General features: G+C 71.7%; 4 protein-coding genes across 9 annotated transcripts; 3 read left to right on the top strand and 1 right to left on the bottom strand.

Annotated features, from left to right (window-relative positions):
- Nucleotides 1-125: 125 nt before the first annotated feature.
- SHC1 (SHC adaptor protein 1) lies at nucleotides 126-9,872 on the bottom strand. 5 transcript variants are annotated; one of them, XM_068662671.1, is made up of 15 exons: nucleotides 9,718-9,863; nucleotides 8,030-8,097; nucleotides 7,710-7,787; nucleotides 4,399-4,560; nucleotides 4,106-4,176; nucleotides 3,578-3,641; nucleotides 3,279-3,398; nucleotides 2,866-2,919; nucleotides 2,682-2,733; nucleotides 2,406-2,532; nucleotides 2,133-2,301; nucleotides 1,856-1,916; nucleotides 1,565-1,732; nucleotides 1,159-1,421; nucleotides 126-972 (listed from the first exon to the last, which is right to left on the bottom strand). In XM_068662671.1, the coding sequence occupies exons 2-15, from the start codon at nucleotides 8,039-8,041 to the stop codon at nucleotides 844-846; spliced, it is 1,530 nt and encodes a 509-aa protein (XP_068518772.1). In that variant the 5' UTR covers nucleotides 8,042-8,097; nucleotides 9,718-9,863; the 3' UTR covers nucleotides 126-843. The 5 variants fall into 5 exon arrangements, with proteins under 5 accessions (XP_068518772.1, XP_068518773.1, XP_068518771.1 ...); XM_068662672.1 differs by lacking the exon at nucleotides 7,710-7,787; XM_068662670.1 differs by lacking the exon at nucleotides 9,718-9,863 and having other exon boundaries at nucleotides 4,399-6,100; nucleotides 8,030-9,671.
- A 180-nt stretch (nucleotides 9,873-10,052) lies between these two features.
- Nucleotides 10,053-11,394, top strand: CKS1B (CDC28 protein kinase regulatory subunit 1B). The gene is made up of 3 exons (XM_068662676.1): nucleotides 10,053-10,229; nucleotides 10,874-11,001; nucleotides 11,086-11,394. The coding sequence occupies exons 1-3, from the start codon at nucleotides 10,171-10,173 to the stop codon at nucleotides 11,136-11,138; spliced, it is 240 nt and encodes a 79-aa protein (XP_068518777.1). The 5' UTR covers nucleotides 10,053-10,170; the 3' UTR covers nucleotides 11,139-11,394.
- A 363-nt stretch (nucleotides 11,395-11,757) lies between these two features.
- Nucleotides 11,758-15,140, top strand: FLAD1 (flavin adenine dinucleotide synthetase 1). 2 transcript variants are annotated; one of them, XM_068663159.1, is made up of 7 exons: nucleotides 11,758-11,943; nucleotides 12,563-13,322; nucleotides 13,573-13,723; nucleotides 13,927-14,025; nucleotides 14,114-14,303; nucleotides 14,691-14,764; nucleotides 14,868-15,140. In XM_068663159.1, exons 1-7 carry the CDS (start codon nucleotides 11,803-11,805, stop codon nucleotides 15,001-15,003), a joined length of 1,551 nt encoding a protein of 516 aa, XP_068519260.1. In that variant the 5' UTR covers nucleotides 11,758-11,802; the 3' UTR covers nucleotides 15,004-15,140. The 2 variants fall into 2 exon arrangements, with proteins under 2 accessions (XP_068519260.1, XP_068519261.1); XM_068663160.1 differs by having other exon boundaries at nucleotides 11,760-11,943; nucleotides 13,576-13,723.
- A 2,029-nt stretch (nucleotides 15,141-17,169) lies between these two features.
- Nucleotides 17,170-20,519, top strand: LOC137845733 (mothers against decapentaplegic homolog 6-like). The gene is made up of 4 exons (XM_068663168.1): nucleotides 17,170-17,324; nucleotides 17,608-18,024; nucleotides 18,206-18,313; nucleotides 18,924-20,519. Exons 2-4 carry the CDS (start codon nucleotides 17,625-17,627, stop codon nucleotides 19,457-19,459), a joined length of 1,044 nt encoding a protein of 347 aa, XP_068519269.1. The 5' UTR covers nucleotides 17,170-17,324; nucleotides 17,608-17,624; the 3' UTR covers nucleotides 19,460-20,519.
- The last annotated feature ends 103 nt before the right edge of the window (nucleotides 20,520-20,622 follow it).

The raw sequence follows: 20,622 nt of genomic DNA on the forward strand, positions 1-20,622 counted from the left end.
CCCCAGTTTGCCCCCTCAGCCCCCTTGCTCGCCCCCAGCCCCAGTCCTTGCCCCCCCCTGACCCTGGTGCTCCCCCCCAAGCCCCCCTGCTCGCCCCCCCCCAGCCCCAGCAGAGCAGCCGGGCCTAGAGAAATACCAACTTTAATTCCGCCCGCCGCGTCCTTTGGTTATAGCGGGGCCGGGGCAGGGCTGCGCTTTGGCTTCAGGGAACGAGGTGCATGCGGCGGGGCCCGGCCACTCCCCCCCCCCACCCCAAAAAACCCCTCTCTCTCTGGGGAGGGTGCCCGGGGAAGGGGCTCGGTGGGGGCCCGGAGGGGGCTTGGGGCCGTCGCCCCCCCGCCCGGCTGCATTGCATAAGTGTGTGGGACCTGCGGGGTCAAGGCACAGTTAACACGTAAAGTGATCGGGTACATTCGGTGCGCGGCCGCCCGGCCTTGTGCTTGGGGAGCCCCCGGCCGGACCCCCCCCCTTGGGGCTGGCGGGATGAGGGGCCGAGGGCCCGTGCCCCCCCTGGGTGAGCACAAAAGGGGGCACGGCCACACCACGCTGCGGCGACACCGCCCGGGGCCAGGCTTTGGTTCGAGCTGAGCTGCTGTGCAAAGGCTGGAGCTGGGGGGAGGCAGGGGCTTTGGCAACGACAGCCCCCCGCCCTGCAGGCAGCTCCCGCCGCGCCATCCCCGTGGCCACCAGCTCCTCGTGGCGGACGGGGACCGGGGACGGGGCCGTCCCCAGGCAGTCCGAGCCCGGTCCTGGGCAGGGCACCCGGCTGCGAGTCCAAGCGCTCCCCCCCTGGGGCAGGGAGCGGGGCCGGGGGGGGGGCCGCGCACCGGGGTCCCCGGGCGCTCACAGTCTCCTTTCCACAGGCTGCTGCAGGCACATCTCGCTGCCAGCCGAGATGATGGGCAGGTGATTGTCCATGTGGTAGCTGATGAGGTGGCTGACGCTCTCGAAGCGGTGGTCTTTTGTCCGCACCTACAGGAGGGGGCGCTCAGAAATCCACAGCTGACAAAGCCCCGAGCCCCCCATGCGTTGCTGTGCCCGCTCCATCCCCCAAATCCAGCCCCGGGGTGCCCCCCGAGGGGCAGCAGGAAGCCCAGGAGGTTCCCGTATCTCACAAAGGGGTGCAGGACCCCCGGCTTTGGGGTTTCAGGGACTCACCACTCCTTCGGGATCGACAAGCAGCAGGTGCTTGGGCTGCCCGCCCTGCAGGCCGGTCAGCACGTACTGGCCGGGGGTGGTGGTGCTCTCCCGCACCAGGAAGTCTCCGTTCACCTTCAGCAGCTTCTCGGCCTCCTTGCGGTTCATCTTCCCGTGGTACCAGGGCTCCCGGCGCAGCTGCTCCTCCATGGAAGCCACCACCTGTGCCGGCGGCAGGCTCACGGGCACGGCGGGGGGCACGCGCAGGGCGTCCTCGAAGGGCTCTGCGGGGAAAGGAGCGGGGCTGGTGCTCGCCTTGCACCCACAGCAAACCCCACAGCCCGGGCACGGCTGCATCCCATTTAGGGGACAGACCCATTGATCCCTCGAGGTCCCCTCCAGCCCCTACAATTCCCACCGCACTCACTCATGTCGAAAAGGTCCCGCTGGGCGCTGCCGTTGGCCGTTGTGGGGGCGCCGGCAGCGGACGCCTGGCGCGCCTTGTCCACGTTCTGCACGTTGACGTAGGACGGGTCATCGAACAGGTCGGTGCGGCCAGCCCCGCCTGCTGCAGCCGGGTATTTCTCTCTCCCTGCTGCAAAGAGCACAAAAAGTCAGCGGGGCTCCAGCCCGCCTCGGTCCCAGCACCAGCGCTCGATGCCGGAGCGGTTTGGGGTGCGGGAGAGCAGCACGGGGACAGCCACGGCCCCCGCATTACCCTGGGCAGGAGCGTGCTGCTTCCGCGGGTCGTACTCCCCACCAGAGGTCTGGCCGACGGGCTGCAGAGAGAGGCACACGGTGAGCGAGCCCGGGGGGTCCCATCGTGCCCCCAGTCCCCACCCCGGGCTGTGAGAGGTGCTGGGGGCTCACACCGCAGACTCTGGGCAGGAATAACCCCGAGCGAGCAGCCCACAGCTCCACCAGGGTCCCTGCATCTCCCTCGTAATGTGGGATCTCCCCCCGAGCACCCCGCGGAGACGTGCCCCAAGCCTTACCAGCGTGGCCCCCAGGTGGTTGGGGGTCTGCGCAGCCCCCTCGCGCAGCCGCATGTCCACGACCCCCCCGATGGGAGGCTCCTTGCCGGGGAAGTCGTTGTAGTACTGGTGGTCTGGGGCTGGTTCCTCCTCCTCCTCATCCCAGGCAGAGCCGTCGAACCCCGCCATCCTGGGGGGGGCACAGCCCAGCTCAGCACCCGCCAGCAGCCGGGGAAGCGTCCCTGTGACACGTCCCTGCGCCGCCCCCGGGAGATGTGACACCTCCCTGCCTACCTGTCGTGGGGCGTCACCAGCTTCGGGGGGTTCTTCAGGTACTGCTTGAAGCGCAGCTCGAAGGCCTGCCCGATGGTGCTGATCACATCCTGCGCCAAGCCCTCCGGGCACTCCAGGATATGGCAGGCTGGGAAGGGAACAGCGGGGTGGGGGCGTGGAACCTCAGCGTTAAATCCTGCGCCCCTTGAACCCACCCTGTGCACCCCCCCCCGCCCCACCGAGCTGCACCCAAACACCCACAAAACGGGGCTCTGGGACACCCAGCAGTGCCCTCACCTCTCTGGTTGACGGGATCTTTGGCAACGTAGGCGACGTACTCAGCGGTGTCCTGCGGGAGGGAAGGCACCGGTGAGATGGGGCTGCCGGGGACCACGGTGCCCCAGACTTTAGGGCCAGGGCAGGGGAGCCCCGTCCCGTGCCAGGGGTCAGGACCCAGCCCGCTGGGAGCCGCCGTACTCACCGGGTCTCCCCCCGAAGCGAAGGAGATGGACTGCATGTGGTGGTTGGCAATGATCTGCAAGGCACAGGGGGCAATGATCCGCCTCAGCTGGCACCTCCTGCCCACCACGTTCCCCCTGGGGCTGGGGCTCACGGGCTCGGGGGGCCCTGGTTATGAGCCACAGGACACCAGAGGACGGCCGAGACACCCCCGGAGCCACCAACAGAGTGCCTGGAGTGCCCCTCGGATCTCTGCCCCCAGCAATGGGTGAGCCAGGCCCCTCAGATCAGGGAGAGGTGGGCACTCAGCAAGCCCCGCACCCACCCAGATGTCCCCGTGGAGGCTGGGGACACCCCCAGCCCCCCAGCGGGGCCCGGAGGGGACACGACGACCCCTCCCCGTTTAAAGCCAGCCGCCCAGCCCCTGCCCCTCACCTGCTTGCAGTCGGAGGCCATGAGGTTGAGGCTGCTGGTGGAGATGGTCAGGGTGATGGGCATGCCGGCGAACTTCAGGTTGCTTTTCCCCAGGATGGAGTTCAGGGAACGGCCGCAGGGCTGGGGGCAGACGGCAGCGTTGGGAAGGGGGCTCCTGGGCCCGGAGCCTCGTCCCCCAGCAGAGGCAGCCAGCTCAGCTCCCCACGGGGCCGACGAGAGCCCCGGGTGCCCGGGCTGAGGTCCAGCCCTCGGCCACGGGCACCCCGAGCCCGCTGGCAGCCCTCCCGGCCCAGCCTCACCTTCCTCCTCCGCACGGCTCCCTTGGCACCGGGCACAGCCTCGCACACCAGGCCGATCGCCTCCCTGCGGGGAGCGCAGTGGGACGTCAGTCTGGGCTGGGGGCCCCCCCTTTGGTCCCCCCACCCACCCCAGCACAGGGACGAGGCGGCAGCGGGGCGGCTCCGCGCTCACCGCCACGTCCGCAGGGCGCTGCTGGGTGGAGGGCGAGGGAATCAGCGCAGGAGGGACGGGGTTAAAGCGAGGGACACAAAAGGGAAGCCCTCGGGGCTGGCTCCCGACCCGGCTGGGGCAGGGGAAGAGCTCCAAGAGCTCGGTTAATATTTGATGGGGTCGCCGGAGCGCTTCCTGCCTGGCCAAGCCCATTGACGGGCGCATCGATCCGCCGGGCAGCTGCCTCCAGGGCTGCAGACAGCCTGGCCACCAGCTACGGACCCACCCTGGGGCAGCCCCAAGCCCCCCCCCAGCCCAGCAGAGCCCCCCCAAGCCCAGCAGAGCCCCCCCCAGCCCAGCACAGATGCAGGGCTCACCTGGTGACCTGGGTCCTGGTGTTGAAATCCAAAGCCCTCATGGACTGCAGGACTTCCACGCAGCCCATGTACTGGGGGGGGAGAGCGGGGTCAGCCCAGAGAGCCCCCAGCTTCGCCCCCCACCTCCCCACGCAGCCCACGAGCAAGGAGGAGATGAGGACAGGTCCCCTGTGCCACCCGCCACACGGGGGTGACCCCCGCAGGACACCCCCCACCCACCTCCCACTCGCAAGCAGCACACTGGGAGCTCCCCCGAAGCCCACCCTGCCCCTTTGTGCCCCCCCAGCGCTCACCCTGACGTGGTAGGAGACCCCCGGGCCCATGACCTTGTCGTCCGGGTGCAGCCAGCCGCGCGTGGGCTTATTGACAAAGCTGCCGTGGCGCGTCCATTCATCGCCGCCCAGCTGGCCGCCTTCCACCCGCGTCTTCTTCCCGCAGCTCAGCTTGTTCATATCCTGGGAACACACAGCGACAGGGCCCGCTGAATCGGGGCCGCCGGCTCCTCCCGGTGCCGCTGCGAGCGTGGCGGCCGGGCCGGGCTCCCCCGGGCTCCCGGCCTCCTTGAGGCTGCCGGCCGTGGAGCCCCGCAGGCTGAGCAGGTTGGCGGGGTTCGAGAGCTTCAGGTTGGCCATTTTGGGGAAGAAGGAGCAGAGGGTGGTGGGGCTGTCCTCCGACTCGGACGAGAGCTCCCCGAGAGGCAGCATGGGGCTGAGGGAGGAGGACGACAGGGAGCCGGGCAGGGAGCGCGTGCCCGCGAGGGGCTCCAGCGGCGAGGTTGGGGCCCCCCCGCCGCCCCCCGCCTCCTCCAGGGAGGAGACGGACTCATTCCGCAGGTGGCTGTATTTGCTCTTCTGCAGCAGATCCATTCCGGGGAGAGGCGAGAAGGGCTGGCACGGCTCACAGAGGCCCCATGGGCTTGTCCGAGCGCCTACGGCCGCCGCGAAGCCACCCCCGAGCCTGGGCCGAGCTCGGTGCCGGGCGCTCGCCAGCCCCGCATGGCTCACGGGCAGAGCCGGCCCCGCTGCGCCGCGGGGGCTGCCCAGCTCCACGCCGTCGCAGCCGATCGATGGCAAGCGGCGTCAGCGAGGACGCAGGGATCCGGCCAGATGGAGAGCGACCCCTGCTCCCGGAGCGGCGGGGAGGAAACGGGGCCGCGGCTACGCCCTGGGGCCGCGCGGAACAGCCGGAGAGGGGGCTCAGCGTGCCCGGCCCCCAGCCTGGAGGGCCTCGAGCCCCGCAGCCCCCCGCTGCTCCCAAACCGGGCTGCCCACAAATCCCATTGTCTTCGGTCGAGGCCCGATCCGGCCCCCTCTGCCCCGCCGACGGGTCCCAAACCGCTGCCCCTCCGCCCCCGCCGGCTCGCTCTGCCCCTGCGCTCCCCCAAGCAGTCGCCGGCAGCTAAGAGGAAATCAAAAGCATGAATATTTAAAGCCCTGAGACAAGGCAGCCACAGAGCGCATCCAAGCCCAGCCCAGCCCTGCTCCAAGCCCCGGCCAGGAGCGAACAAGGTCCTTCTGTGGTGGCCAGCGCTATGCAACCCACGTGCCGGCGGCAGGCAGCTGCTGTTGGCTCCCCGGGCTTTGCAGGGGGGAGCGGCGCCCGAGGCAGGGGGGGCAGCGATGCCAGGACGCCTCCGGTGCTCGCTGGGGCTGCGGGGACATCCAGCCCTTTGGCAGCACGGCTCCGGGTGCAGAGGAAGGAGGACGGCCGGGAGCAGGACACAGGTGGGTGCCGAGCCCCCAGGGAGAGGCCGGGCTCAGCGTGAGCCCCCCGGCTGCGGCGCGGGGCCGGTGGGAGCCGCCGATGGCCGCTGCTCCCCGCGGCGCGGCCGCTCCTCCCGGAGGAAAACGGGGCTGCCGGTGAGCTGCCGGTAAGCGGCGGGGCCGTGCTGACTCACGGGCGGAGGAGCGGGCTCTGCCTGCGCCGGGACTGCGAGCGGGCTGGGGTGGCAGCGCAGGAGGGGCTCCCGGAGAGGGGTGGGGACCCAGCCAGTATCTGGAGCAGAAAAATCAAGGTCACAGGCGGAGCTAGCGGGAGCTGGGGAAAAGCAGCAGCGTGCCGACGGCACCGGGGCAAAGCTCACCCCCTGTCCGTGGCAGGGAGGCCGGGCGTAGCCCCCGTTTCGTGGTGGGGGCTGCGGGGGCTGCCCCGCTCCCCCTTCGTCCCCACCTGATGCAGAACGGGGCCAGGAGGAGCTGGGAGCAGCCCAACCCCACCACGCGCGTCCACGCTCATCTCCACGGCCTCGCCCTCCCCACGGGGCCTCAGATCCCCTCTCACCTCCTGGGGATGCAGCCGGGGCTTTCGGGCCCCTCCGACCCACTGCCGGGCACCTGGGCAGTTCCCAGGGACCCCTCACTCTGCAAAACCCAACACTGAGCCAAATTCGGCTGAATCCAACCCAAGGGAAGGGCTCTCCCCGCACAGACCCAGCACGGCACCGGTGGCCTCCAGCCCCGCTTCCCAACCGCTGGCACCTCCACGCAGCCAGGCAGGAGCTGGAAAATCCCCCTGCACAGGGCGCCCCGACACCAGCACGCCCCACGGCCCGCTCCCCACCCCGAGCCCCCCACCTCGGTCCCGCAGGAGCCCGTGCCAGCCGTCCCACTGCGCGCTTCGTCCCCGCCCGGGGCCCCGCAGCCGCTCAGCGCCGTGACCTTCCCATGGCCGCTCCAAAGAAAGGCAGGAAGCCCGGGGCCGGGGAGCCAGGAAGCAGGGACCCGCCGGGGGGAGCAGGGCTGGGCGGCGTTGAAGGGGCTCAGGGGGCTGGTGAGGACCTGGGGGGCTCGGGGGCACAGGGCTGGGTGCCCCACCCGGCACGGCGGCCCCCCTGGGAAGCCCCGAGGGAAGAGCAGAGGGGCAGGGGTCTCCTGGAGCCGGCTGGGGAGGGGACCCCAAGAGGCCAGGCAGGCGGCAGGGCTGGGAGCAGCCAGGGCTCTGCTCTGAGAGCGGAATCGGTGCTGATTTTATCAGAACCTCCGGCATCGAGGCCGAGGCCAGATAGCGCACGTGATGCCAACTGGCACCAGCTGGGCATGAGGCGGGTCGCATGATGCCAGCCCTGGCACACAAACAGCTCGTCTGCCACGGCCCCCCCGGCCCAAGGAGGCAGAGACCCCCCCAGGGGCCGCAGAGACCCCCCCAGAGCGCCGAAGGCAGACGGAGACGTGCGAAGCCCCACGAAAAACTCCTGCCCCTGAAGCTAAAGGACGCAGGGAGCCGCCAGAACCACCGCCCCCGAGGAGCTGGCGGGACACGTCCCGGCCGAGCCGCTCCTCGTGCCCGGGAAGCGAGGGGACGCGTGGGCTCGGCCGGGTCCTGCGTGCTTCTGCGTGCCCGGGGACCTCGCGCTCGGCGCGCAGCAGGAGGAGAAGCAGAGAGCGGCCGCAGCCTCCAAACCGGGACCGAGCCAAGCCCGAGCCCGTATTTTCCCCGGGCGCCGAGCGGGGCCTCGCCGCTGGGCCAGCGCCCGACATCCTCCCAGGAAACACAAACCGGGAGCTGAGTCAGAGAGCTGGAACACGCGCGGGGTTTGGCAAGGAATCGCGGCGAGGCGCTCGCAGCCGCGCGCAGACACGGGCCGCCCGCCGCCGCACGTACGCACCTCAGCGGCGCAGGGCGGGCCGGAGACCCCCTCGGTCGGAAAGCAGCGGCGGTGGAGCCCTCCCCGTCCCCCGTCCTCCTGCAGCACGGGGCGAGAGCAAAGAGAAAAAGGCTGAACGCCGGCCTACGGCTGCGTGCTTCCCCCCCAGATATCGCTCCAACGTCACGCGGCGGCGGCGCGGCCCTCCTCTCCGCCGTCCCCGCCGCCTCCTGGGGCCGGGGGAAGGCCGGCGGGGGCCCGGCGGGGAGGGAGAGGAGGCAGGGCCCGCCACCGAAGCCACCGAGCCCTCCACCGAAGCCCCGAGCGCCGGCCGGCCTTACCACGTACTCCATCGGCGGCGGAGGGCAGGGAAGGGAAAGGCAGAGCCCCTCTCGTCTGGCCGTCCCACCTGCGGTTCGGGGACAAACAGCGAGTTAGCCGGCCCGGCCCCGGGCCGCGGGGAGGTGGCCCCGGCTCCTTCGAGTCACCACGTCCCCGGCTGGAAGGGACCCGCGGGGGTCAGGGGGCCGGCTCCTCGCTGGCCGCAGGCGGACGGGGCTGCGACGCTGCCCAGGCGGGGGGCAGGAACCCGCGAGGCGTCCTCCGTCCTCACGGCCCCATCCCGGGATAACGGCGCCACCGGGATGCTGCGGGGCACGAGGCTGAGCTGGGCACGGACCCGGCTCTGTTCAGGCCTTGTCCACCAGGAAAAGGAGTTGGGAGCCACACGGGGCAGATCCCAAACCAGAAGTGCCTCGGTTTCGGTGACTCTGTGCTGTGAGATGAGCGCCGGAGCTGATCCCCAAGGCCCTGAAGCTGCCGGGTCCCCAAAAAAGCACCAAGAGGGTCACAAGGAGGGCCCCCCCCCGTGCAGAGCAGCGCCCCAATCCTGCCCACGTCACCCCCAGGGCTGGCACACGAAGCCCCCCAGGGCTGCAGCCCCGGGAGGGAGCGGGACGGGAGCCGGGGTTAGGAAGGAGCAGAAAAAGGAGCCCCGGGGAGCCGGGGGGGGGGGGGAGCAGGAGCGGCCCCGAGAGCCCCCGGTGGGGCGGAGCAGGGCAGCGCTTCCCGGATTGACTTCCTCGAAGCCATCGCGCCCTTATCTGGGGCCGAGGCCGCGAGATAAGCAGGGCGCAGCCACCCCCGCGGGGCTGCCGGTAACGGCACCGCCTCCCGAGGCCCCTGCGTGCCCCTCGGGGCAGGAACGGGGCTCGGGCAGCGGCGGCGAGAAGCGGCCCCAAACCCGGCACCGGGAGCACCGGGCCTGGCGGGGAGGCTGCGGCACAGGGGGGACCTCCGGGGAGCCTCCCGGTTCCCCCGCCGTGCCCGTGGGCCCCCAAAATGCTGTGAGGGGGCACGGCCGCGGCCGCCCCGGTCCCGACCCCGGGGGAACGGCGGCGCCTCGCGAGCCACGGGGGGTGCCGGGGATCACCGGGTGACCTCCCGCACACGGAACCGAGCGGTTTGAACCCAAAACGGGAAGGCGCCGGGTCACGAAGGCCGCGGGGGGAAGCGTCCACCGGGCCCGCACCGGACCCGCCCCCTGAGCCCCCCCCCGGAGCCCCGGGGCTGAGCCGGGCCGGGGGCACGCCACGGGACACGGGGGGGCCTCGGGGCCCGGGGTCGCCGGTTTGAGGCCCGGAGCGAACCCCCCGCAGGTGCCGGCAGCGCTGCCCGTGCCGGTGACCCCCGGCCTCGGCCTGCCCGCAGCACCAGGAGCCCCGGGACGCCCGGGACACGAGGGGGGGGGCACGGAGGCGACCGGCGGGGCCGTCCCCAGCCTCCCCCCCGCCGCCGGTAGCACCGGGCGTGTAGCGGCACCGGGACCGGCACCGGGACCGGCACCGGGCCGGCCGCACTCCCCGCGGGGCACAGCCCGGTGGCGGGCGGCAGGGGGCGGAGCCCCCCCCCTCAGCCGCACGGCCCCGCCCGGTGCCTCCGGGGCCTCGCCCGTCCCGGGAGCCCTCCCGCGGCCTGCAACCGGCCACCGGGGAGCCCCCCACGGCCCGGTCCCGCGGGCTGCGCTCACCGGGGCACCATGGGTGTCGCGCGGGTCTCGCGCTCGGCCTCCTCCGCTCCCGGCCGCCGCCGCGCCCCCCCCGCCGCCGCTCCCGCCCCGCCCCCCGCCGCCCCGCCACTCACTTCCGGCCCCCGCCCCTCGCGCCGCGGCCCCGCCCCCCGCCGTCACGTGACGAGCGCGCGCGAGGAGAGGGGAGGCGGCGGGCGGGAGCCGCGCGGAGGGGAAGAGAGGGGCGGGGCGTCGCGCGTCTCAGCCAATCAGATGCCGAGCCTCGCCGCCCGCCCAGACGCCGCGGGCCAATGGGAGCGCGGGGCGGCGGCGTTTGAAAGCGGCGCGAGGCGGGGGGGGGCGGGGGGAGGCCAACGGCCCGGCGGGGCGCTGAGGCGAGGAGAGGCTGAGGCGAGGAGAGGCGAGGGGCGCGGCGGGGGCTGCCGGGAAGGGGGCGGCCCGCGGCGGGCGGTCATGGCGCACAAGCAGATTTACTACTCGGATAAGTACGACGACGAGGAGTTCGAGTACCGGTGAGTGGAGGGGGCGGGGGGGCGCCGGGAAACCGGGGAAAAACCGGGGAAGAGATAGGGGGGGGTGGAGGGGGCGGGGCGGGTAACGGCCGCCGGTAACGCCGCCCCCTGAGGGAGAGGGGCACCGGGAGGGGGGGCGGGGTGGGAGGGGGGCGGTGGGGGAGAACCGGGGGGGGGCGGATGGGATGGGGATGGGGGCGGCGGAGGGGTCCCGGGGGCGGTGGGGGAGCACCGGAGGGAGGGAGGGAGGGGGACAGGGGAGGGATGGGGGGGCAGCCCCGGGGGTAGGGGAGGGGTGGGGGGCGCCTGGGGCGGCGGGGGAGCAACGGGGAAGGTGGGGGGGGTACCGGGGGGAGCCCCGGGGAAGGGGGAGGGCAGGGGGAGAGCAGGGGGAGAGCCCCAGGGCTGGGGGGGGGGGAAACGGGAGGAGCCCCGGGGGTGGGGAGGGACCGGGGGGAGCCCCGGGGGCGGGGGGGGGAAACGGGAGGAGCCCCGGGGGTTGGGGGTGGATATGGGGGGGGGTTCAGAGCGGCAGGGGAGCCCCAGGGGTGGCTGAGGAGCCCCGGAGGGATGGGGGGGGAGCCCCGGGGACGGCCGTGCCCCCCCGCCGGCCCGGTGTGAGCCCCCCCCTGCGGGCACCGCAGGCACGTGATGCTGCCCAAGGACATCGCCAAGCTGGTGCCCAAGACCCACCTGATGTCCGAGTCGGAGTGGCGCAACCTGGGCGTGCAGCAGAGCCAGGGCTGGGTGCACTACATGATCCACGAGCCAGGTGAGGCCCGCGGGGGCTGCCCCGGGACTGTGTGCCCCGGGCCGGCCGCGCCGCTCACGCTCCCCTCACGCTCCCTCCCCGCAGAGCCGCACATCCTCCTCTTCCGACGGCCGCTGCCCAAGAAGCCGGAGAAGTGAACGGCGCCGCTGCCGGCCGGGCCACCGAAGCACCTTCCTGCTCCTCTCCCGTACCCCCGGCCCCCAGGAGCCCCCCCACGTGCCCGCCCGGCGGCCCCGTGCCCCCCCCCCCCCTCGGGGGGGGTCTCGCCCTGCCCGGCCGGGGCCGAGCCGCAGGATGCCCGTGACCGACGGTGCCGTCGGGGCAGCCGTGGCGGCTCGGCCCCATGCTGCGGGGTTGGGGATCTCCAAAGCTTCAATAAAGGACGTTTGGGAACTGCCGTGTGCTGCCGGTGTACCGGGGGGGGGGGACGGGAGGGGGGTCCCGGTACCGGGAGCAGCTGCCGGTGTGCCCCCAGTGCCCCGGGGGGGCTTCCCGGGGGGGCATTGCCTTTCCCGGGGAGGGCTGGGGGAGGTGGGGGGCTCCCGGTGCCCGTTTGGGGGGGGAGGAGGGGGCGGGGGGGGTCCCGGTGCCCGGGGGAGGCGGGGGAGGGGCACCCGCCGCAGGGCTGGGCGGGCCCAAGTCCCCGAGGAGGGGGGGGGACGGTCCCCCCCGCCCCGCAGCCATGGTTCCGTCTCCCCTCAGCCAATCAGAGCTCGCAGCGCCCCGTGACGTACACCCCCTCCAGCCAATCAGAGCGCGGGGAGGCGGCGCGGCCTTGCCCGGTGCACCGGGGCCGGGCCCATGCGGGTGGCGGCGGCGGGGGGGGGGGCGCGGCTGCGGGCCCTGCTGCGGGCCCGCCGGGACTCGGCCTCCCGTACCATGGCCGGGCCGGGGCCCGCCGCCACCGCCGGGATCATCGTCATCGGGGACGAGATCCTCAAGGTGCGGCCGGGAACCGGGGGCTGGGGGGGATACCGGAGGGGACGGGGCGGGGGCGCTCCCGGTGTAAGGGTCACGATCCCGGGGTAACGGGAATGTACCCGGGGTAACGGGCGTGTGCCCGGTGTAAGGGTCGTGATCCCGGTGTAAGAGGCATGTGCCCGGTGTACTGGGCATGCTCCCGGTGTACCGGGCACATTCCCGGTAGTATAAGGGTCATGTTCCCAGTGTAACGGGCGCGCTTCCAGTGTACCGGACGTGTTCCCGGTGTAAGGGTCATGGTCCCGGTGTACCGGGCATGTACCCAGTATACGTACCGGCTATGCTCCTGGTGTACTGGGCACATTCCCAGTGTACCGGGACTGCTCCCGGTGTACCGGACACATTCCGGGTGTAAGGCTCGTGATCCCGATGTACTGGGTGTGCTCCCAGTGTACCGGGCATGTACCCAATGTACCTACCGGGCGTGCTCCCAGCATACCGGGCACATTCCCAGTGTACCGGGCACGTTCCCGGTGTTCTGGGCATGCTCCCAGTGTACCGGGCATGTACCCAATGTACCTACTGGGCACATTCCCGGTGTACTGGGCACATTCCCGGTGTAACGGGCACACCCCCGCAGGGCCACACTCAGGACACCAACTCGTTCTTCATGTGCCGGCGGCTGCGCTCCCTGGGCGTGCGCGTGGCCCGCGTCTCGGTGGTGCCCGACGAGGTGGACGCCATCGCGGGGGAGGTGGCCGCCTTCGCCTCCCGCTTCACCTTCGTGCTCACCTCGGGCGGCGTCGGCCCCACGCACGACGACGTCACCTTCGAGGCCGTGGCCAAGGCGTTCGGTGAGCGCGTGGTCCCGCACCCGGAGCTGGCGGCGCTGGTGCGCGAGGTCTTCGGCGAGACGGAGGCGCGGCGCCCGGCCATGAAGCTGGCGCAGGTCCCCGAGTCCTCGCGCCTCCACTACGGCACCGACCGGCGCACCGGCAGCGCCTTCAAGTACCCGCTGGTCAGCGTGCGCAACGTCTACATCTTCCCCGGCATCCCCGCGCTGATGGAGCGCGCCCTGGACGGGCTGGGCCACCTGTTCCGCAGCGAGCACACCCGCTTCCACTCGCGGGCCGTCTACGTGGCGGCCGACGAGGTGCTCATCGCGCCCGTGCTGGACCAGGCCGACGCCGCCTTCCGGGGCCGCGTGAGCCTGGGCTCCTACCCGGACTGGGCCAGCAACTACTACCGGGTGAAGCTGACGCTGGACTCGGAGTCGGAGCAGCAGCTGGAGGAAGCGCACCGCTTCCTGCTGGACAAGCTGCCCCCCGGCGTGGTGGTGCCGCTGGTCACGGACCCCGTGTCGCTGGCGGCCACCGAGGTGTACGCCCTGGCGGAGTCAGGTACCTGGTGTGCGGACCCTCGTGCTGCGCCCGCACGGCCCCCATAGCCCGGGCAGGCCCCGAGGGGCCGGGGCAGTGGGAAGGGTGGTCTGGGGGTCAGCACCGTCAGTCTCTCGGCCCCAGGGTGCTGTCCCAGGCTGTTTGGGGGCAAAACGAGCCCCCAGGAGGGAGCTGGGCCCTGGGGCTGAGCCGAGGCAGCGTGGCCCTGGGCAGGCAGCGGTGCCAGCAGGCAGCGAGTGTCCCCTCCCAGCAGGCTCGGCCCTGGGACAGAAGGTGGCAGCAGCACTGCGGACCATCGAGGAGGCTTTGGACCGCTACAGCCTGGCCCAGCTCTGCGTCGGCTTCAACGGAGGCAAGGACTGCACAGCCCTGCTGCACCTTGTCCATGCCGCCCTGGAGAGGTACCCAGCCGCGGGGCTGCCCCGGCACAGCCTGGGGCAGGGTCACGGGGGTCCCCCAGCCCTCGGCTGGGGCTCTGGGGCTCTCCTTTGCCCTCCTCTGGGGCAGTGAGCGGATCTCTGGGGCCCACCTGGTGGGGTCTGCGTGGCTGCCCTGCCTCGAGTCTCCATCCGCTGGGACCCCTCAGTGACAGGTCTCTCCGCAGGCGGTACCCGGAGAGGCAGGAGAAGCTGCAGGTGCTCTACATCCGCACCGTGTCCCCCTTCCCTGAGCTGGAGCAGTTCATCCAGGCGACTGTGCAGAGGTACGGGACGGAGAGGGGCCGGTCCCCGGGCAGGGGACGAGCGGCGCCTCCCGCAGCCCGGCTGGCAGCTGCCCGTCCTGCCCGCCAGGTACAAGGTCCAGCTGTGCACCGTGGAGGGCTCCATCCGGGAGGCCCTGGTCGCCCTGAAGGAGCAGCAGCCGCAGCTGGAGGCTGTCCTGATGGGCACGCGGCGGACGGACCCCTACTCGCGCACCCTGACGCCCATGTGCATGACGGACCCCGACTGGCCCCAGTACATGCGGGTCAACCCCTTGCTGGTGGGTGCGCTGCCTCAGCTGCCTCTGCCTGCGCGAGGGACAGGGGCAGGGCTGCTTGAAGCGATGGGGAGGGAGCAGCATTCATCCTTCCTCATCCCTGGGGGCTTTTCTCCCCAATTTCCCCTCTCCTCTTGACATCTCCCACCCTGCTGCCTGGCTGCGGGCACCCTTCACTGCAGCCTGGTGCTGGCAGGCAGGGCACATCAGTGGCTTTTGTCACATTTGGGGATGTGCTGGGAGGGACAGGCGCACTTTGAGGCTGTGGGCAGGGGGTGGTGGATTCCCACGGGGGCTGGCTGCCCCCTGTGTGCTCCGGGCCAGGGTGAGCTGGCTTCCCTGGGGGCAAGTGGGCAGCCTGCAGCGATCCCTGCACCATTCTGCTCGCAGGACTGGACGTACCGGGACATCTGGGAGTTCCTGCGCAAGCTCTTCGTCCCCTACTGCATCCTCTACGACAAGGGGTGAGTGCTGGGAGCTGCTTGGCACGGCGATGCCCCGCCGGAGGAGGACGGAGCGTGGGGCCGTGCTCCTGGGGCCGCCCGCAGCCTCATCGTCCCTCCGCAGCTACACGTCCCTGGGGAGCATGGCCAACACCACCAAGAACCCGGCGCTGCGCTACACCGACGCCCGGGGCCGCGAGAGCTACCGGCCCGCTTACGAGCTGGAAAACGAGGAGGAGGAGCGCACGGCCCGGCAGTGAGAGCCCGTGGGCTGTGCTCGGGGGAGCTGCGCTGAGATTGCTGCCTGCGGGGTCTCCATCGGGTGTCCCCGCGGGGACAGCGCTGCGTCAACGCACCGAGTGCCAGCTCTGAATAAAGCTGCTGTGCTCAGCCTGTGCTCCACGCCTCCTGCGGGCTTGGCTCTGCTGCTCCCTCCAGGCCCTGCGGGGCTCCAGTGGGAGCGCAAAGCGGGGCTGAGGCCGGCTCTGCCCAAACAAAAGGGTCCCCAGGCAGTGCCCCCTCCCCGTGCACGTCACCGCGGTGGCTTTTGAAGCGCAGAGAATGGAGCAGGTTCCAGCACTTGCCCCGGGGCCCTCGTGGCCACGCAGCTGCCTCCCCGCCGTCACCCTGCATTCGCTGCAGATCCCACGGCCATGCCTCTCCTGCGCAGCGCGGCGGCACGGCTGCCGGGCGCCCCGAGGCGAGCGGTGAGGGCGGTGGCACTGCCAGGACCCAACGGCGATTCCCTGGGGCTGCGCCTCGGCTCCTGGCTGCTGCGGGTGCTGCGGGAGTGCGCCTACCTCCTGCTGTGCAGCTGGTGCATCCGGGAGCTGCTGGATTAGGGCACGGGACCCCCGCGCCCCGGTGAGTGCCCGGCTCTGCCCGTTGCACTGGGGGAGCCCTGCTCCGGGTGGGGTGCGGGGGCCCGGCTGTGGTGTTGAGGGGGTGATGGGGTGGGGGGATGTGGTCTTGGTGGTCCCTGGGGATGGGAAAGGGTTTGGGTGTCCGGCTGTGGTGCTCTGAGGGTGGGGATAGGGCGCGGGGCCCTGGTTTTGGTGCCGGTGGGGGTGATGGGTTGGGGGGTCCCAGCCATGCTGCTTGCAAGGTGAAGGCTGTGGGTGCCCAACCATGGTGCCCCCCAGGGTTCCTCACCCCTCTTTGCCTCTCTCCCCTCCCCAGGACTTTTTGTGGCTCCGTGATGGCTCTGCCCTGCCCTGCACAGCCTGCAGCTGATGGACCCCCAGCACCAGGACCTGGCCCAGCCCGTGGCCCCCCCGCCACCCAGACCCCAATAAACCTGAGCAGTGTGTGACTGGCTGCGTGTGCTTGGGGAGGTGTCCCCACGTGTCCCCCCAACTGTACCCCCAAAACTTCCACCCTCTGCGCCCAGCTAGGACCTCTACAACATCCCTGCCCTGCGGTGCCAGGACCCACCGCCCCCACCTGAGGGTCCCCAGCCCCCTTGGTGGATGGGGGCCAGTGCCGGGGGCCGTGGCCCCGCTGCCCCCTCTGCCGGGTTATCTGCTGTGACTCAGCCCCTTGTTTAGAGAGTGCCTCCGCTTGTCCCCGCTCCAGGCTGTTTCCTGCCCTGGCCCTGCACGCCCGGCCGGCACCAGCGCTGCCAAGAGCCAGCGGGAAGCCGCCGGAGCAAAACGTACCCCGAGGGCCCGGCAGGAGCTGCAGCAAAGGTCGCGGGATGCATGGGGCACCGCGGCCCTGGGGGCTGCCCATGGTCCCCTGAGCCCACCGCGCCCCAGAGCGTGCCGGGCCGCTGCGGTGCCGGGCTGGCCCCGGTGCAGGGGCTGCCTGCAGCCCTGTCCTGCTGCAGGGGAAGCTCCGCTCACCCCGGCCGCGGCGGGAGCGCCTGGCGCCAGCACGGCCTCCCTTATCTCGGCGGGAAGTTGGGAGCAGGAAGCGCGGCCCCGCGCGGGATAAGGGTCCCGTTTACATTAGCTGCTTTGTTGTGGCGCGGGCTCCCACCCTCGCGGAGTGCCCGCGGGGGGGCCTGGCCGCAGGGACAGCCGGGGGGACCTGGGGGGCAGCGGGGACCCCTGCCTGGGGGGGCTCGGCTCACCCCTGTGGCCCCGTCTCGTTGCTGCGGGCAGGGTTGGGGGCTTGCAGAGGGTGCCGTGGTGCTGCGCCCCGCTGCTCCCCCTTTTCCCAGCACGGCCCACGTGCCCGGGGCTGTGCCAGCACGGCCCCTCCCTTGCAGCCATGTGTCGCCGCGGTGCTCGGTGCCCTCCGGGCTCCTCGCCACCCCCCCTGGCCGTGCCCGACAGCCTGGGGAGACAGCCTGGCTCCGGCAGCCCTGCGGGCAGCGGGGCATCCCTGCCCACCACGGCCCACGCGTCTGGCGCCTGCCCCGCTGCCGCCACGTCCTGGCCCCGGCCGCAGCTCAGCCCAAGGCCTGGACGCCACGAATCAATGAATTTCCCAAACGGGGAGGTCCGGGGGAGGAGAGAGTCCCGGCACAGGAAAAAGTCCTGGCTGCGGCGCGCTGCGGGCAGAGCGGTCCTGGCCGCCCCGAGAGCACAGCCCCACGCGCAGCCCCGGCTCCTCGCACCCAGCTCCGCTGCCCACCGTGAGTCAGACCCCTTCCCCCGGGACCCCTCGCCCAGTGGGGGTCCCTGCCTTGGGGCAGGCAGCCTGCCCTGCACGGGGCTTTTATTTTTTGGGGGTGGGGGTCACATCCCCAGGTGAGCCTGGGGACCTGGCACAGAGCGACGCAGGGCACCGCAGCTCTGAGTGCACTGGGACCAGCGGGGGGACAGATGGGGCAGCCCCCAGGGGCACAGCATTGCCCTTGGGGCAGGAGGGGGGGACCCGGTGTGGCACAGCGAGTGACGCCTGTCCCTGTCCCCCAGCTCGTCGCTGCTGCCCCATGTTCCGCTCGCGTCGTGCCGCGCTGGTGAGGCGGCTCTGGAGGCAGCGCTGCGCGGCGCCCGGCCCCGAGGACGGCCACGGCGCCCTGAAACCCGCGGCACATGCCCTGTTCAAGAAGCTGAAGGACGAGGAGCTGGAGCTGCTGGTGCAGGCGGTGGAGAGCCGGGGCGCCTGGGAGTCCGGCTGCGTCTGGGTGCCACGGGGGGACCCGCGGGGGGCCAAGCAGGCGCTGCCCCCCCAGGTGCTGCTCTGCCGCCTGTACCGCTGGCCCGACCTGCGCCAGCCCCACGAGCTCAAGCACCTCTCCTACTGCCAGAGCGCCGGGGGCCGCGGGGGCTGCGGGGACGCGGCTGCGCTCTGCTGCAACCCCCACCACTTCAGCCGCCTGGCTGTGCCTGGTGAGTGCCCCCCCCGCTCTCCCAGACCCCCGTCCTCGCCCCCCCTTCCCACCCTGCTGCCCTCCAGTATCTGGTCCTTGGGGTGGGCTGAGGGGGGGTTGAGGGGGCTTTGGGGAGGCAGGGGGCTTTGGGGGCCTGGGGAGCATGTCCCAGCTCCTCACCCAGTTCCTTGTCCCCCCAGAGACCCCTCCGCCCCCCTACTCGAAGTCGTCCTTCAGCCCCTCCTGGCCGGCCGAGCCCGAGCACCCCCAGCTCCTGGAGTTCAGCTACAACCGCGTGGAGTGGCGCGGTAAGGGGCAGCGACGCGGTGCCACAAAATTGGGGAGCGGATCTGGGAGGCAGCAACGGGACGAGGGGTTCCTGCCGGGGGAGCCAGCCTCGGCCCGGCCCCCTCCCGCGCCACTCCTGTTATTTTTGGCCGTGCCGGACTCCCCGCCGGAGGAAGCGCTGCCCACGGGGACACACACAATGTGCCTTGACGCACAAAGCCGCGGCTCCAGCCTGGCTGCTGGCCACGAGGCCGCTCCATGGCAGGGCTCCACCTTCCCCTCGCGACGACGGGGACCCCCCCTCGCCGCAGCCCATGGCCCCCAGGGACAATGCCTGGGGCTGCCCTGGGCCTACGTGCCGGCGCTCAGCAGCTCCGCTGACTCACGTCCCGCACCGGAGCCGGCCGTGCCGTACTGCCGGGACATCCTGGCGGGACAGCCACGGGGTGCCGCGGTCGTTTGTCCACTCCGCCAGCCCCGGTGGGAGCTGGATGCCCCGGGCATGACCCGGGGGCATAAAAAACTCTGCCCCCATCCCTCAAGGCTTCACCTTGGCCTGTGCCGCCAGGTGCCCGTGCGGCATCGGGCACTGCTCTGCCCGGCACCAACGTCTCTGCTCTCCCCCAACAGACACCAGCCTCTCGCGGAGCACCATTAGGGACGGCTACTGGTGCAAACTGGCCTACTGGGAGCACCGGACGCGCGTGGGCCGCCTCTACGCCGTGCACGAGGCGTCGGTGAACGTCTTCTGCGAGCTGCCGCGGGGCAGCGGGTTCTGCCTGGGCCAGCTGCCAGCAGCACACCGGAGCCAGGCCGTGCGCCGCGCGCGGGGCAAGATCGGCCGCGGGCTGCTGCTGAGCCGGGAACCGGGCAGTGTGTGGGCCTACAACCGCAGCGAGCACCCCATCTTCGTCAGCTCCCCCACGCTGGGCCCCCCTGGCGCCCGTGGGCTCGCCGTCCTCAAGGTGCTGCCCGGCTACTCGGTGAAGGCGTTCGACTACGAGCGGGCGGGGGGCTTGGCCGGCTGGCGGCACCCCGGGGACGGCCCCTGCGACACCCACAGCGTCCGTATCAGCTTCGGCAAGGGCTGGGGGCCCTGCTACTCCCGGCAGTTCATCACCTCCTGCCCCTGCTGGCTGGAGGTGCTGCTGAACCAGCCCCGCTGAGCAGCCGGGGGGTGATGGGGGCAGTGGTGGCAGGTCCCCCCCAAACTGGGTGCAAGGGGGACACGAGCCATGGGGCCCCTCTGCCTCGCCCCAGCCTCTTTCTTCCCTGGCTGTGTGGCCACGGGGCTGTCCCGACCCATGAGACCCCTGCTGGGACCCCCCCCCACCCCAGCCCCACTGTGGGGCCGTGCCCCCAAGCCTGGCTCTGCACCCACTGCCACAGGTCTCTCGCTAATGCGGGGCATTATTTAATCTCTCTTTTTTATTTTATTGGTTAATTTTATTTTAATTTATCTTATTTTTGTAAGAAAGAAAAAAAAAAGTAAAACGTAGGGGTTGTAGGGATGTAGAGTGGGCACCCAGGGAAGGTGGCCAGGGCAGGGTGTGCAGGGGCTGGGCAGGTCTGGAGGAGGCTGGGGGGCAACAGGAGGGGTGTGGGGGCAGAGCCCCAGAGCCCCCAGTGGGCAGGGGGCTGCGGATGCAGGGCCCCTGGGGCATGGCAGGCATAGGGGGAGCGGGGGGGAGCAGAGCTGGGGGAGTGCAGGGCAGGTGAACACAGCTGGAATTTGGGGAGGTGAGCACAGCTGGAATGTGGAGGGACGAGCACAGCTGGAATTGGAGGAGGCGAGCACAGCTGGAGCAAGCACGGGGCAGGTGAGCACAGCTGGAATATGGGGAGAGTGGCACAGCTGGAATTTGGGCAGGTGAGCACAGCTGGAATGCGGGGAGGTGAGCACAGCTGGAGGGAGTGCAGGGCAGCTGAGCACAGCTGGAGCGAGCATGGGGCAGGACAGCACAGCCGGGACAGCTGCTGCCCCGGTTAGCGCCCCTGGGGGGGTGCAGCCCGGGTTAGGATGGCCGGGACGTGGGGACCGGGGGGAGCCGAGCTCGGGCGCGGCTCGGGACGAGCGCGGTGTCCGTGAAGGTTCCCGGAGCCTCCCGGTCCCTTCCAGCCCCCGGGAGAGCGCAGCCGTTGCGGGAGCGGGTACCCCAGGCCCCGGTGCGCCCGGGCTGTGTCCGGTATTTATAACCAATAAACGGTGCCACCGGCACCACGGAACCTCGTGTGTCCCGATGCGTCCCGATGCTGCCGGTACCGCGCGGAGCCGCCGGTTCTCCCCCTAGGAAGCGCCCCGAGGGCTCCCGGTGCCGTCGCCCGGGGC

The sequence above is a fragment of the Anas acuta genome, chromosome 28, assembly GCF_963932015.1.
Source record: "Anas acuta chromosome 28, bAnaAcu1.1, whole genome shotgun sequence".
Taxonomy (NCBI): domain Eukaryota; kingdom Metazoa; phylum Chordata; class Aves; order Anseriformes; family Anatidae; genus Anas; species Anas acuta.

Coding starts and splice junctions, on each gene's coding strand:
- LOC137845733 (XM_068663168.1), top strand. CDS start 17,625: ATGTTCCGCTCGCGTCGTGCCGCGCTGGTGAGGCGGCTCTGGAGGCAG. Junction 18,025..18,205: donor CAGCCGCCTGGCTGTGCCTG/GTGAGTGCCCCC, acceptor TTGTCCCCCCAG/AGACCCCTCCGCCCCCCTAC. Junction 18,314..18,923: donor CAACCGCGTGGAGTGGCGCG/GTAAGGGGCAGC, acceptor CTCCCCCAACAG/ACACCAGCCTCTCGCGGAGC.
- SHC1 (XM_068662670.1), bottom strand. CDS start 4,971: ATGGATCTGCTGCAGAAGAGCAAATACAGCCACCTGCGGAATGAGTCC. Junction 4,177..4,398: donor GGGTCTCCTACCACGTCAGG/GTGAGCGCTGGG, acceptor CTCCCCCCCCAG/TACATGGGCTGCGTGGAAGT. Junction 1,733..1,855: donor GCAGCACGCTCCTGCCCAGG/GTAATGCGGGGG, acceptor TGCTCTTTGCAG/CAGGGAGAGAGAAATACCCG.
- FLAD1 (XM_068663159.1), top strand. CDS start 11,803: ATGCGGGTGGCGGCGGCGGGGGGGGGGGCGCGGCTGCGGGCCCTGCTG. Junction 11,944..12,562: donor TCGGGGACGAGATCCTCAAG/GTGCGGCCGGGA, acceptor ACACCCCCGCAG/GGCCACACTCAGGACACCAA. Junction 13,323..13,572: donor GTACGCCCTGGCGGAGTCAG/GTACCTGGTGTG, acceptor GTCCCCTCCCAG/CAGGCTCGGCCCTGGGACAG.
- CKS1B (XM_068662676.1), top strand. CDS start 10,171: ATGGCGCACAAGCAGATTTACTACTCGGATAAGTACGACGACGAGGAG. Junction 10,230..10,873: donor GACGAGGAGTTCGAGTACCG/GTGAGTGGAGGG, acceptor CGGGCACCGCAG/GCACGTGATGCTGCCCAAGG. Junction 11,002..11,085: donor CTACATGATCCACGAGCCAG/GTGAGGCCCGCG, acceptor CCCTCCCCGCAG/AGCCGCACATCCTCCTCTTC.